Source organism: Pocillopora damicornis, chromosome 6 (genome assembly GCF_964200805.1).
Source record: "Pocillopora damicornis chromosome 6, jaPocDami1.2, whole genome shotgun sequence".
Lineage (NCBI taxonomy): Eukaryota > Metazoa > Cnidaria > Anthozoa > Scleractinia > Pocilloporidae > Pocillopora > Pocillopora damicornis.
Genome location: NC_142675.1, coordinates 22,262,501 through 22,274,374, shown reverse-complemented (window position 1 = coordinate 22,274,374; position 11,874 = coordinate 22,262,501). Strand labels below are relative to the sequence as shown.

Sequence of the window (11,874 nt, the reverse complement as noted above, 5' to 3'; positions counted from 1 at the left end):
TTGCTTGAGGTGTTGATGAATTGTACCAAACATTTCGATTTGAGCAGTTCTTCAACGGCAAGCTGTGTTGCAAGATTCATGATTTGTTGAGTGTGCCGATTACATTTTTCTGGATTGGTTTGCTCGGTGGTAACTCTAGATGAATGTCCGATTAAAATTAACTATGGACGATCTTGTATGTATGTCGATGTCTGGAGAAAGTGATCCTGTGGAGTCGTTTGTGTTTGGCCGAGGACGAAATCAGATGCCCATTTTGCTCTTTTGAACACTAGATGAACCTCCCTTTTTTTGGCTAATTCAGTTTCTCCTGTTTTGGTGTTTTTCTTTCCAAACCTCAATGATTATATTTCATGTCACACAAAACGGGTGAATTTATAACTAGTTCGTCAATGAAACTGCCTAAAAGAGCATTTTATACAAAGAATCATGTCAGCTTGAGGGAATCAAATGTAGATAAACATCAGGAAAGCGAGATGGGAAATGGAAAGGTTCCGATAATGACGGAAGTCACTACACTCTGATGATGTAGCACCTTTCTGTTTCCTTTTATTTTTGAAAATATATCATCCGGAATCTGATCATTACTGCTGTTCACGTTGGCTGTAGTATCAACGAAAGTCTTTTGACAGTACTAATCTCAGATACAAGATCAACTTCTAGCTTCAAACCTCTTATTGTATTAGGTCTCATGTGTCAGTCTAGTCCCTTGAGAAATAATTATACCCTTATCGCCATATGCATAGCCTAGGCCTGCAATTGACGTTAATTTGGTGGATTTTTATTGATGAAACAGAGGTGACAATGACAACAGTATTTTTTAAGAAAAAGTCAGATTCCTCTGACCAGTCCCAAAACATTTATGCATTTCTTGGAGAATCATTATATTGTACTTTTATGCTCAAGTCACTTTCTACTCTCTGTTTGGTTGTTTAGCCATAAAAAAAGCAAACTCGTGGCCGCAATGCTCTGATGCGACGACTTATCCCCCAGAAACCACAGATGAAAAATATACAGTAAAGATACGGCCTGAGATAATTCCAAAAGCTGCTCCAAACAGGCGTCACGTCCTCAACAACGCATGTAACGTCTGCATTTCCATCACTAATAAACCTAACTCTAGCCTCCAGTGTCTGCTTATTGCGTTCCATAAGGTCTGATTCGTTGTGGGTGGAGGGCCGCCAACCTTCCTCCGACTGCACAACTTCCAGACGCTGATCAGATATCTGTCCATAACGTATGTAAGTTTCCAAGAGCACCTTTCCAGCTGGGTAGTCAGAGGTAGCTGTTTCTGGTTCTGTGATAAACATTAAGAAGAAAAACAAAGAAAACAATAGATATTGATTTTGCTTTTCAAAGCTCTGTTGCGTTTTAGAGAGACAGAAGAGCTGTGCCTTTGCGATAACAGCGACCCCAAAGACCAAAACACTCTGGAAAAGAATTCTTGAGTTGAGGATGAGAATCCTGTTTTCGATTCTTACCTTCCCAACTAGATACTTCATCTTGACTTGCCCCTTTCTGATCATTTCGTCCGCACGATTCAATTCCATCATCATTCTCAGTCTTTTTCGAAGAATCTTCTCTCCGGGGTGTGAATAAACACATTATTCTATAATTTCCCTTTATCCTCTAAAGATTATTCAAAGGAAAGGGATAAAGACGTTTAATCGTGAGACAAAAAAATATGATCTGCTTCCCTGAATCAATGATTCATATAATCTGTTTTCCTTAAAACTATAACTGAAAATGGTTCTGGAGAGGAGGAAAAGCAAAAAGGAAAAAGGAAAATCAAGGAAAAAAGAGAAACATCCACAGCTTTACTCTCAAGAAAAATACATATGCTCTACTTCTCTCTCAGTATTTATCACTGGAGCCGAAGTAACAGGTTCTGATGTTGGTAAATATTCAAACTTCTGCCCACTCTTGATGGTATCCAAAAAATGCAACAGTGCCTCCATGTGGATCGTTCGGTGTCTATCGCTTCATGAGAAAATGAAGCTTTTTCTGCCATCAAGATACTCCTCACGGAACTGTGAAGCTACTTTTCTACGCGCCCAACGTGAGATCACAAACTTGGCTTTTTCCTCTTCATCTTCTTAGTCGTCATCGCCACCAACGACTATGAACACTTTATCCCCTAATTATGAATTCAAGAATTTTTTCCGACAACTGATAATTACAAGTACAGAGTACTAACCACATTTGGACAAAGTTTGATTTTAAAATTGACTGTTATGCAATAGAAAGTTGCCAACTTAATATGATTGACCTCCACTCGTGTAAATAATATACCGTAATTATTCATCAAGAGCCGATGGAATATAATCGCATCCATAACACCGTTAGATTTTTACGGTACGGCCGCCCATAGGCAAGCGTAACACATTTTTTATACCATCGTTTTAAAAAGATGGCAAATGTCCTTTAGTTACTTGTCTTAAAAGTGACTCCAGGGGATAACACTCTCTAGTGTGACAAACTTCCGTTTGCTCTTGCGTGACATGTGCACGGAATGCAAATATCATGTGACCAACGGCCGATTGCCTAAAGCGAAAGTTGGTTTGCTATTGTCTTTCAGCAATGTTTAAAAATCTAGCTGTCGTCTGACCCGAATCAAATCCATCTCTTTGTAACTTTCGAAAACATATCTGTAATAAATTATTAATTTTTTAGTGTCAAATAAATCTTCTTCTCTAAAGAAACTGATTTCTTGTTGTACTCACCAGTGGCGCCTAACAAAGCTCTGTAGAACTTCGAGTAACCAATTCCGGCGTTGTCCTCGTTGATCGACAGTCGAGATTCATGTGCACGAACCACAAAAACCGCAAAATCCATTTGCAATCGAGGAATAGTGGTTTTGCAAATTTCCCCCATTTGATTCAGACGAAATTGAAACTTTTCAATATTGAGATTGCATTCACCGTTCATTACGAGTAAAAGCGTTTCCACTGAATCGAGTTAAAACGTTTTATCACAGTTAAAAAGATAAACGGTTTGATTCCTGCTTTTCGCCATGGAATGATTCAGTAAGTTTTTTCTAACCAAACACGTCCTTTTAGATCACTGCGTACACGTATTCCTTTGCTCGCGATTTGCTCTTACTGTGGTAATTCCGGGAAATGAAATGGCAACGGCCCGTTACAACTTTTCCGAGAATGCTCCTGGGTGACAATAAGTTTTGGGAAGTGAACAGTCACACAACTTACTTTACTGTTGTCTCACTGCATGACATCTCTAACCGCGCTAGAATTACATGACATTTGACGAAAATCGTGATAATACGAAGAAAATGAGTAATAAATAAATTAAGAAATATGAATATTATTAAGTTAATTCGTATATGAACCTGTAAAGAAAGAAATACTCTATGAAAGGGAACAGTTCTCTCAGCTCCCTCAGCTGTCTCCTCCATAGTTCACTTAATTGTGACCAACTAGCAACTCTTTTTAAGAACCTCACTTTAGAGTAGTAAAGTAAAGGGAAAAATTATACAGGCCTTTCTCTCGTGTGGATGATGTTAAAAAAGATAGTTTTCCTAGATTGCCTAAATTAGAATTGATTTTTAGTAAAAATTATAGCAGAGCTCGCTGCACCACAGTTCAATTTGTATTGATACTCACTGCCTTTGAATTCTTTTGTAGTGCATTTCCAAAAACAAAAACAAACCCTTCAACATCTGATGTTGATGTTAGTTTCAGTAGTGATGCAGATCATCTCACTACTCAAAAAAGGTAAATATTACAATGAACAAGAAAACATTAACCTAGCTCTCACCAAAGTTAAACCATAGGCAAAATTTGGGAGTCCTGGAAACCGTCATTTCACTTCAGTTTCAGCCATGGTATAAAGATAATTACTGTAATTTTTGAAACTGAAATAGCAGAAAAACATACACCACAAGATGGTACAAGAATTCACATATCCTGTTATCTTTTTACAGTACAGGTAATGCCTCATCTGTTAGTGTTTCTCACACATATGCACATTCTGTAACATGTGACGATTGTCACATTTCCACCAGTGATGCAGATCCGCTTTATGCCTCCTTAATCCCTAGCACTTTTCTATACAGTAGTGATTCTGAAGGAGAAAATGTCCCTGTGGCAGTAGATGATCCTCAAGTGTTTCAAACAAGACAAGCTGGTCATTACAAGAGATACCAGAACAACTCTTAAGATTAATGAAGATCAGATATCAAACTTTAATATAAGCCATAGTCATCTTTGGGAAGGTGCTTTGAGGGCACTTAGAAGAAAATCTTTTTCTCCGGATAACAAGGTTTCAGTTAAGTTTACTGATGATTCTGGAACTTCTGAGAGTCTAATTGACTTAGGGGGACCAAAAAGAGAATTTTTTATCCTGGTTCTGAATTGGATTGTTAACTTACAGTGATTTTGAGGTCCAGAAAAAAGCACATTTTTGTCATGCATTGCAAACTACTTGGGAAATGATTACTTTTTTTAATGCTGGTGAGTTCATTGCAATGTTCATAGTTTATGGTGGCCCTGGACCAAGATGCTTTGGTCCTCCCTTGTATGATGCATTGACAAAAGGAGTTACACAAGCAAATGTCTGTCTTAAGGATGTTTATGATTTTGACCTCTGAAATTCTCTGCAGGCTCTAAAGAATACCACATCTGTTCAAGAGGCTCAAAAGCTAATCTCAGATCATAATCTAGAAACATTCTTAGAGCTTGCAGGTACCCTTCAAATCTTAAGAAAACAGGGAGACATTTTAAATCTTGTCGACAAGACTGCTCATTGGTTTGGAGAGGGTCCATGCAGCATTTGAGCAATTCAAAGGAGGGCTACCCAACTAGGTGTCCTTATAGCTATAACAGAAAATTATGATAAATTGAAAGAAGTTTTCAGTTATTCTGAAGTAACCCTAACTGCAGAATTATTTGGTTTTCTTTTTGTCCATTATAGTGAAACTGGTTCAAATAATCATCAACTTGAAGGGCTAGTGTTGTCATGGTGGAGTGATTTTTTACTAGATGTTGAAGGAAACCAGTAGAATTGACTTTTAGAGATACTTTTTTTTGTCAGTGGAGTTAGGGAAGTTTCCCCTGGTGGTCTAGAACTGCATATTGGCTTCCTTCATGCACCTGAGCAATGTGATGAAAAATCCAAGTTCCCAAAAGCAAATGCATGTTCCTGCTAGTTGCTATTACTAGTGGTGCATGACAAATATGATGACTTTAAAAAAGATGTCACCGTGACCCTTGCCTTTACAAATACCAGGGAATATGGATATGCATAATGTTTTAAAACTCTTCCCCTTGTCTTTTCAAATTAACTGAGGTCCTAATACTGTTCTTGTTCATGTTTAACTTAAAGGGTAAATGCAATCTTTACGTTTATCTGTCATGCCGATAAAATGACCACCATCCTTTATGCGCTGGTTTGCTGGGGACGATCCGTACCTATGTGCATTTAATCCAGCTTGGTCGTCGTTACCATTTCCTCGAAAATAACATTGCACGGCTGCCATGGTCACATTTTCAGTTAAACAATCTGTTCGAAGAACTCTTGGGAAACCTTCGATTGATTTAACACAATCTTAAAACAATGAAGCTACGTGGCATGGGTCATTATCCGAGGGGCAAATTTTCAACCACATGACTCGACGACTGAAACCGTCCACCACACCATGAATAGGAAAGCCGTATGGCTTTAACTTATCGTAGCCGTCAACGTGCCAAGCAAAATTCGGGCCTGGGTTAGTGTACGACCTTCTCCTTAGTGCATGAGCCTTTTGCAAGGCTGTTCATTCAGGGTTAACTTGTTGTAAAATCCCTTCCACCTTTCTTTTTAGTGCCTGTATTCCGTGATCCACATAGCCCGATAATCCCTCCTGCAGCCTGGCCCGTCCAATTCTTGTTGAATGGCCTGGCAAATTTCGGCATCGTCGCTGTTTGCATTCCTTCTCCTTTATCCGTACTCGCGAAGTCTATTGTGCAAAGTACGCATAGACATTTCTGTTGTATGGTACTTTTCTGAAAAGAGGAATAAAACCGATTAATAAAATCCACGCTGAAAATAATAACGAATGAGAACCCCCTCTTTGTCCACGGCTGCTCCACATCTAGAACAGTATTGATAAGTTTCCTCGAGCTCTTCTGAGCAGTTAAAGCATTTAAAAACTTCTTCATTCGCGCAACAGATCGCCACATGCGAGGATAATAAACAAACTAGCGCATAAGATGTCAGCGGTTGAATAATGATAGCTTTATGGTTTATATATGTATGCTTTTACTAAATGCTATGTAATGTAATGTATTTTCTAATTCGTGTTCACAGGAAAAAAAATGTCTTCCAGTGTGCTTTATCATTGGAAAATCCAAGGTATAAATTTCCAATATTAAGTGATGATTGGGAAAAAAACGAGTCTACCAATAAAAATCCAATAACATTTCAACATAGGTTTCTCTCCTGATAAAGTGGATGGAATATCATTGGATTTTGATGAAAAAGTGCCCGTTTGGTCTTCCAATGGTGGATGATGATGGGAAATCATAGGAAGACGCTACTTCATTTACCAGTGATATACCTGGTTTTATTAACTGACTGGTTGTAGTTGGAAAATCATAGTTGTAATATTATAGCAACGTGTTCAAAAAATCCCAACGTTAGATGATGTTGCAACATAATTGGAAGACGCTACTTTAGTTACCAATGATAGCACAATAATATAACAGGATTTATCAACTGAATGGGTTAAGTTAGAATATCATTGTTGTATTATTGAACGTAAAGTTCTTTAAGAAGTTCTAAAAGTACAGACAGTAACCATAACTTATTCCAATAGCTCGTTTTTTGTAACCTTTCTAAGGTTAAGCTAAAATATTGAAGAAGGCTACAGTGAAATGCCAGACAACCATGAAGCATAAAAGGACGTACAGAAAACATCAACATGAGATTCGAGAGTAACAAAATGCAATCGGTTCGGCAATGAGCGGTTTTTTATTTAGCAACGAACACCTGAGCATGTAGGACCACTTGTGGTTCCTTTCATGAACGAATGCGCACCTCCCCGTTTTCAGCGGTCGTCAATAAAGAGCACGCGTGATAAGAGTAACTACCTTTCCCGCCTTTTCCGGTCGCGGTGCGGAACCAAGGTGGCTTGCCCAGCATCTCTTCGTGAAAGAAGTCCGGGAATATCAAGGTCAAAATTATCACAGCAAATGCTGAAATTGACTGTAATGTAAAGGATCACAGCGATGGAGAGTCAGAGGGTAATATTTTAATCTTCATACGTGAAGGTTCACTTTTACGGCAGAGGTAATCTAACAAAACTGATCGTCATTTCCATGTCTCAGGAAACTATTAAACTTCAGTTTTTATGCAAGCTGTGACCTGTTCTCTTAATCCGTGTGGTGTAAAGAGTGTGTTTCTCTGTGTTTTTAATACGATGAATTCTTCGCCTGACGAATAACCAAAATTTGTGAGAAGTTTCATCGAGAATTTCGCACTACTAGTTGAGGCCGTCTTAAGTGCGCATTTTGGAAAGTTGTTTGCTTTTGATGTTCTTGAGGTGGAAAGTATGACTGTTAAACTGAAGCGTTCATCAAACCTCTAATGACCGTTGTTTCTTTCTTGCTATCTTTCTTTGCTATCTTTTTTCTTTTGTGTTATATCGCAATAATAGATGGTGAGTGAAACGAGCAGGACCTACAGTGAACAGGTTTCTTCTTGGCTACGAAAACACGGTTTAACGAGAAAGCAAGCATCTTTTATGGTTAGTGTGCAATGTTATTTTCGGCATCATCTCTAGAATTTAAAATGGAAACTTGATCTTTGGTTTGGTTTCAACTTTCATTCTAACCCTGGTATTGAGGGATAATATTGTTTTTAATGCCTGTATTGGAAGGTAGATGCAACAATATACTTAAGGTAATTCCCTTGAAATTGTTCTTCTATCAAACTTTTTTTGAAACTTGGTATAATTAACATTCATTATATAAACATGAAAAAAATGTAATAAAAAAATGGGGTCACCGTGCTTGTTTACGCGTCAGCAGGCTCTTAAAATGGGTATTTTTACTGGTTGTGCGTTAAAAATTTGAATCACCTTCATACAGAATTTAGCCTTGGTAACTTGAAAGACACAAAATTTTATTTTGAAATTAAAGCTACTTTTATTAAAATAAACAGTATTGCTTCATTTTACCTGTTTCTGATTGCCTGGTTGTGGGGATTTTTCACTTTTTCGGACAGTTCCGTGGTTAGCTTGAAGTCCTCGCCTTAGTCAAAATACACCAAATACGGAACTATTTTCCAAAAAAAATCATGTTCTATTATCAAAATTTTTTCTTTTTCAAATATGTTCTTTATTAGACTGTTCTTAGCAAATGCCCGAAAAAAAAATCGGTGTCACCGTGCTTGTTTCCTCACAAACTTCCGTGAAAGGTGGACATAGTTTTCAGATCGCAGTCAGGATAGAGAATTTGCGCGGTTGAGACTGGGACGAGACACAAAATAGCGCCCATCGTCTTCGAAGTTTGCTCTCGATATCAAGCTTGTTTTCGGTTGTTTTTATGTGTTTGATATTGCCAACACTGAAATTCGATTCATACTTCGGAAGAGTGAAAAAATAACAAAGAATGAGGTAAGTCAAGATTTGATGAGATTTTGAAGTTATGAACCTCTAGTTGAAACAATTTTGTAGCGCTGGCGTTTTGTTAATTCCAGTGAGCTAAGGTTCGATTTTGTTTGCTTTGAGGCAATAAAGGCTTGACAAAGAAACTTGAAGAAAAGACTGTTGATCCTTATTCTTTGTATGTTTTCTTGTTTGGTTCCTACATACAGCAAAATGTGAATTCTTCACCCATCACTCTAACAAGAGTGATATATACAGTACGATGTAGTATACTCTGAAAAATACAAACTTTACTTTCAAATTTGCTTTTTATAGTTTAGAACCACACTTCAATGTGTCACTGGTCCTCATTGTGACTAGTCCATTTTCCGTGCAAAAATGATTTTCAAACTTTTTACATTTTGTACGACTTTCATGTTTCAACATGTCACTAAATTAAGTTGATCCTCTCGGTCGTTGGTTCCACAGAATCGAATTGAATATAATATTAATATAGACCCTTTCAGAATTACTGTTTGCATTCTTGTTTGCAACCAAACCAAAAGAGTAAATATTAGTTTTACAAAACATTAATTGCACAAATTGCAATCTTATTTTGCATTATCTATAAAGTACTGACATATTTGACAGTCAGGTCTGGTACATATTTTGCCTGCTACTGGTACCCTGTAACCCAGTACTACCTGCCGCAGAACCACCACTGCCTTGTGGTTGCTTTGGGAGAAGTGAAGGCTATGGGAGTAAACCCTTACAGAAAATCCGGAGTAGAGCCCCGTAGGCGGCTGGTGGAACCACGTGAAACCTTCCGGCAACTCCTGCAGCTGCGCTGGCACCGACCGTATCGGCTCGTCCGTTCCGTCGGACCCTACCAGCAACGCCGAAAGGGGGATCCTGGCGACTGGGCACACCAGGATTTCCATATCTTCCGCCCAGGCCTGCACCTGGAGAGGTCACTCCAGCTTCGCTGACCAGCGTAGGCACAACACGGAGAGCAGCAGTCTGCCGGTTATAAGTCCAGGCTCGTTTGGCGTAGAGCCGGGCGCCAGGGGTTGCTCTCGACGGTGGGAGGGGTCTTCGAGCCCCTTTGGGTAGCTAACGCCCGCCTCAAGTCGGGCAGCCCCCGGACAATTGAGTTGCTACCCCGCCACAACCTGCTTGCTCCATTGGGTGCTTGGAGCTTAGGCAAAACCGACAGGTAGGTTGTAAAGCCCCCGCACCAGGCAAACAACAAAGAAACAAGAAATCACCAGCCTTGTCCTCGAGCACAAGAAACAGCCCTCCAAGGAAACACTGGCTTCCTACAGAGCTGCTCGCAACAACGTCAAGAGGATTGCTCGCAAGTGTGCAAATGACTACTGGCTCGACCTGTGTCACAGCATCCAAATCGCCTCGGACTGTGGCAACATCCGCGCCATGTATGAGCGCATGAAGAAAGCCTTTGGCCCTAGCGCCATCAAGATTGCTCCACTCAAGTCCACCACAGGCGAGATCATCACCGACCGCGCCAAACAGATGGAGAGATGGGCGGAGCATTACCAGGAGCTGTACTCTAGGGAGACCACTGTCACCAACACCGCCATCGAGAACACCACCCTACCCACCATGGAAGAGCTTGACACACCACCCACAGTCGACGAGCTGAGGAAAGCCATCAAGTCCCTTGCCAGCGGCAAAGCACCAGGCAGTGACGGCTTTCCCCCCGAGATTGTCAAGCTAGCAAGTGAGAGTTCTCTTCTCGGCCACCTGCACGATCTCCTGCTCCAATGCTGGGAGGAGGGCACGATACCCCAGGACATGCGGGACGCTAAGATTGTCACGCTCTACAAGAACAAGGGCGAGCGCAGCGATTGCAACAATTATCGTAGGATATCCCTTCTCAGCATCGTAGGAAAGGCCTTTGCTCGCGTCGTGCTTAGCAAACTGCAGTTGCTGGCTGACCGCGTTTACCCAGAGTCGCAATGCGGGTTCTGTGCAGAGAGATCGACAATCGACATGGTATTCTCCCTCAGACAGCTTCAAGAGAAGTGCCGCGAACAGAGACGCCCACTTTACCTTGCCTTCATTGACCTGACCAAGGCCTTCGACCTGGTGAGCAGAAACGGTCTCTTTGCCCTTTTGGAAAGAATTGGGTGCCCGCCAAAGCTCCTGAAGATGATCACATCCTTCCACGATGACATGTACGGTACAGTCCAGTTTGACGGATCATCCTCAGACCCCTTTCCAATCAAGAACGGCGCGAAGCAAGGGTGTGTCCTGGCCCCGACACTTTTCGGTGTGTTCTTCTCCCTTCTCTTGTGCTATGCCTTCCGTGAGTCTGAAGATGGTATCTTCCTCCACACCAGGAGCGACGGGAACCTCTTCAACTTGGCCCGCCTCCGTGCTAAGACCAAGGTGCGCAGAGTTCTCATCAGGGAAATGTTGTTTGCGGATGATGCTGCCCTCACCGCCCACACCGCGGAGGCAATGCAGCGGCTTATCACACGCTTTGCAGAAGCCTGTAATGACTTTGGCCTAACCATCAGCCTGAAAAAGACTAACATCATGGGCCAAGGTGTCAGCGTCACCCCACACATTCACCTACCTTGGCTCCTGTATCTCTAGCAACCTATCCCTGGACTATGAGCTCAATGTTCGGATAGGAAAAGCAGCAACGGCAATGGCTCGATTCGAAAAGAGAGTTTGGGACAATTCCCTGTTGACCATCAACACAAAGATGTGGCGATCGACTGTCAAGGCCGGCGTCAAACAAGCCGAGTTGAAGAGGGAGAGCCAGTGGGAGGTGAAGAGGACTCGCAGGCGACAGAGGCTCCAGTCTGCCCCCATTCCACCAACCCCCACAAATGACTTTACCTACCCAAAATGCCAGCGGGTCTGCGGCTCCCGTATTGGGCTCCACAGCCACAGCCGGCGGTGCCGCTTGACGTGATTTTACTTCTTAGGTGCAGATTTCCATTGTCTTCCGAGACAGACGGTTGCCAACAACAAATTTGCGCCAGCACCTGCTTGTTTGAGGAGACTCTGGGTTTGTTGTCAAACCTCTCCATCAGAACTTTCTTCACCCCTTCTTCCTTGCCTCTTTGGTACACCACTTGTAGGTGATGGAGACCCAAACCCGAGCTTGCACACTTATTCAAGCAGGATTCTACGTACATATAACTGATTACATGATGTCTTTAACCCTTTACACTCCAATATCAGAATGTATATTCTCCCAACTGTTCTCTATATATCTTTATGTGCTGGAAAGGAGAATTTGTTTAACAATCAAGAGTTTC

General features: G+C 41.2%; 1 protein-coding gene and 2 pseudogenes across 1 annotated transcript; 1 reads left to right on the top strand and 2 right to left on the bottom strand.

The window, feature by feature from the left end:
- Window positions 1-526: 526 nt before the first annotated feature.
- Window positions 527-2,134, bottom strand: LOC149044452 (uncharacterized). Its single transcript, XM_089208475.1, has 2 exons — window positions 1,479-2,134; window positions 527-1,294 (listed from the first exon to the last, which is right to left on the bottom strand). The coding sequence occupies exons 1-2, from the start codon at window positions 1,600-1,602 to the stop codon at window positions 930-932; spliced, it is 489 nt and encodes a 162-aa protein (XP_089064601.1). The 5' UTR covers window positions 1,603-2,134; the 3' UTR covers window positions 527-929.
- Window positions 1,821-3,071, bottom strand: LOC149044451 (uncharacterized; annotated as a pseudogene).
- Window positions 3,072-4,105: 1,034 nt separating this feature from the next.
- Window positions 4,106-4,908, top strand: LOC149044450 (G2/M phase-specific E3 ubiquitin-protein ligase-like; annotated as a pseudogene).
- The last annotated feature ends 6,966 nt before the right edge of the window (window positions 4,909-11,874 follow it).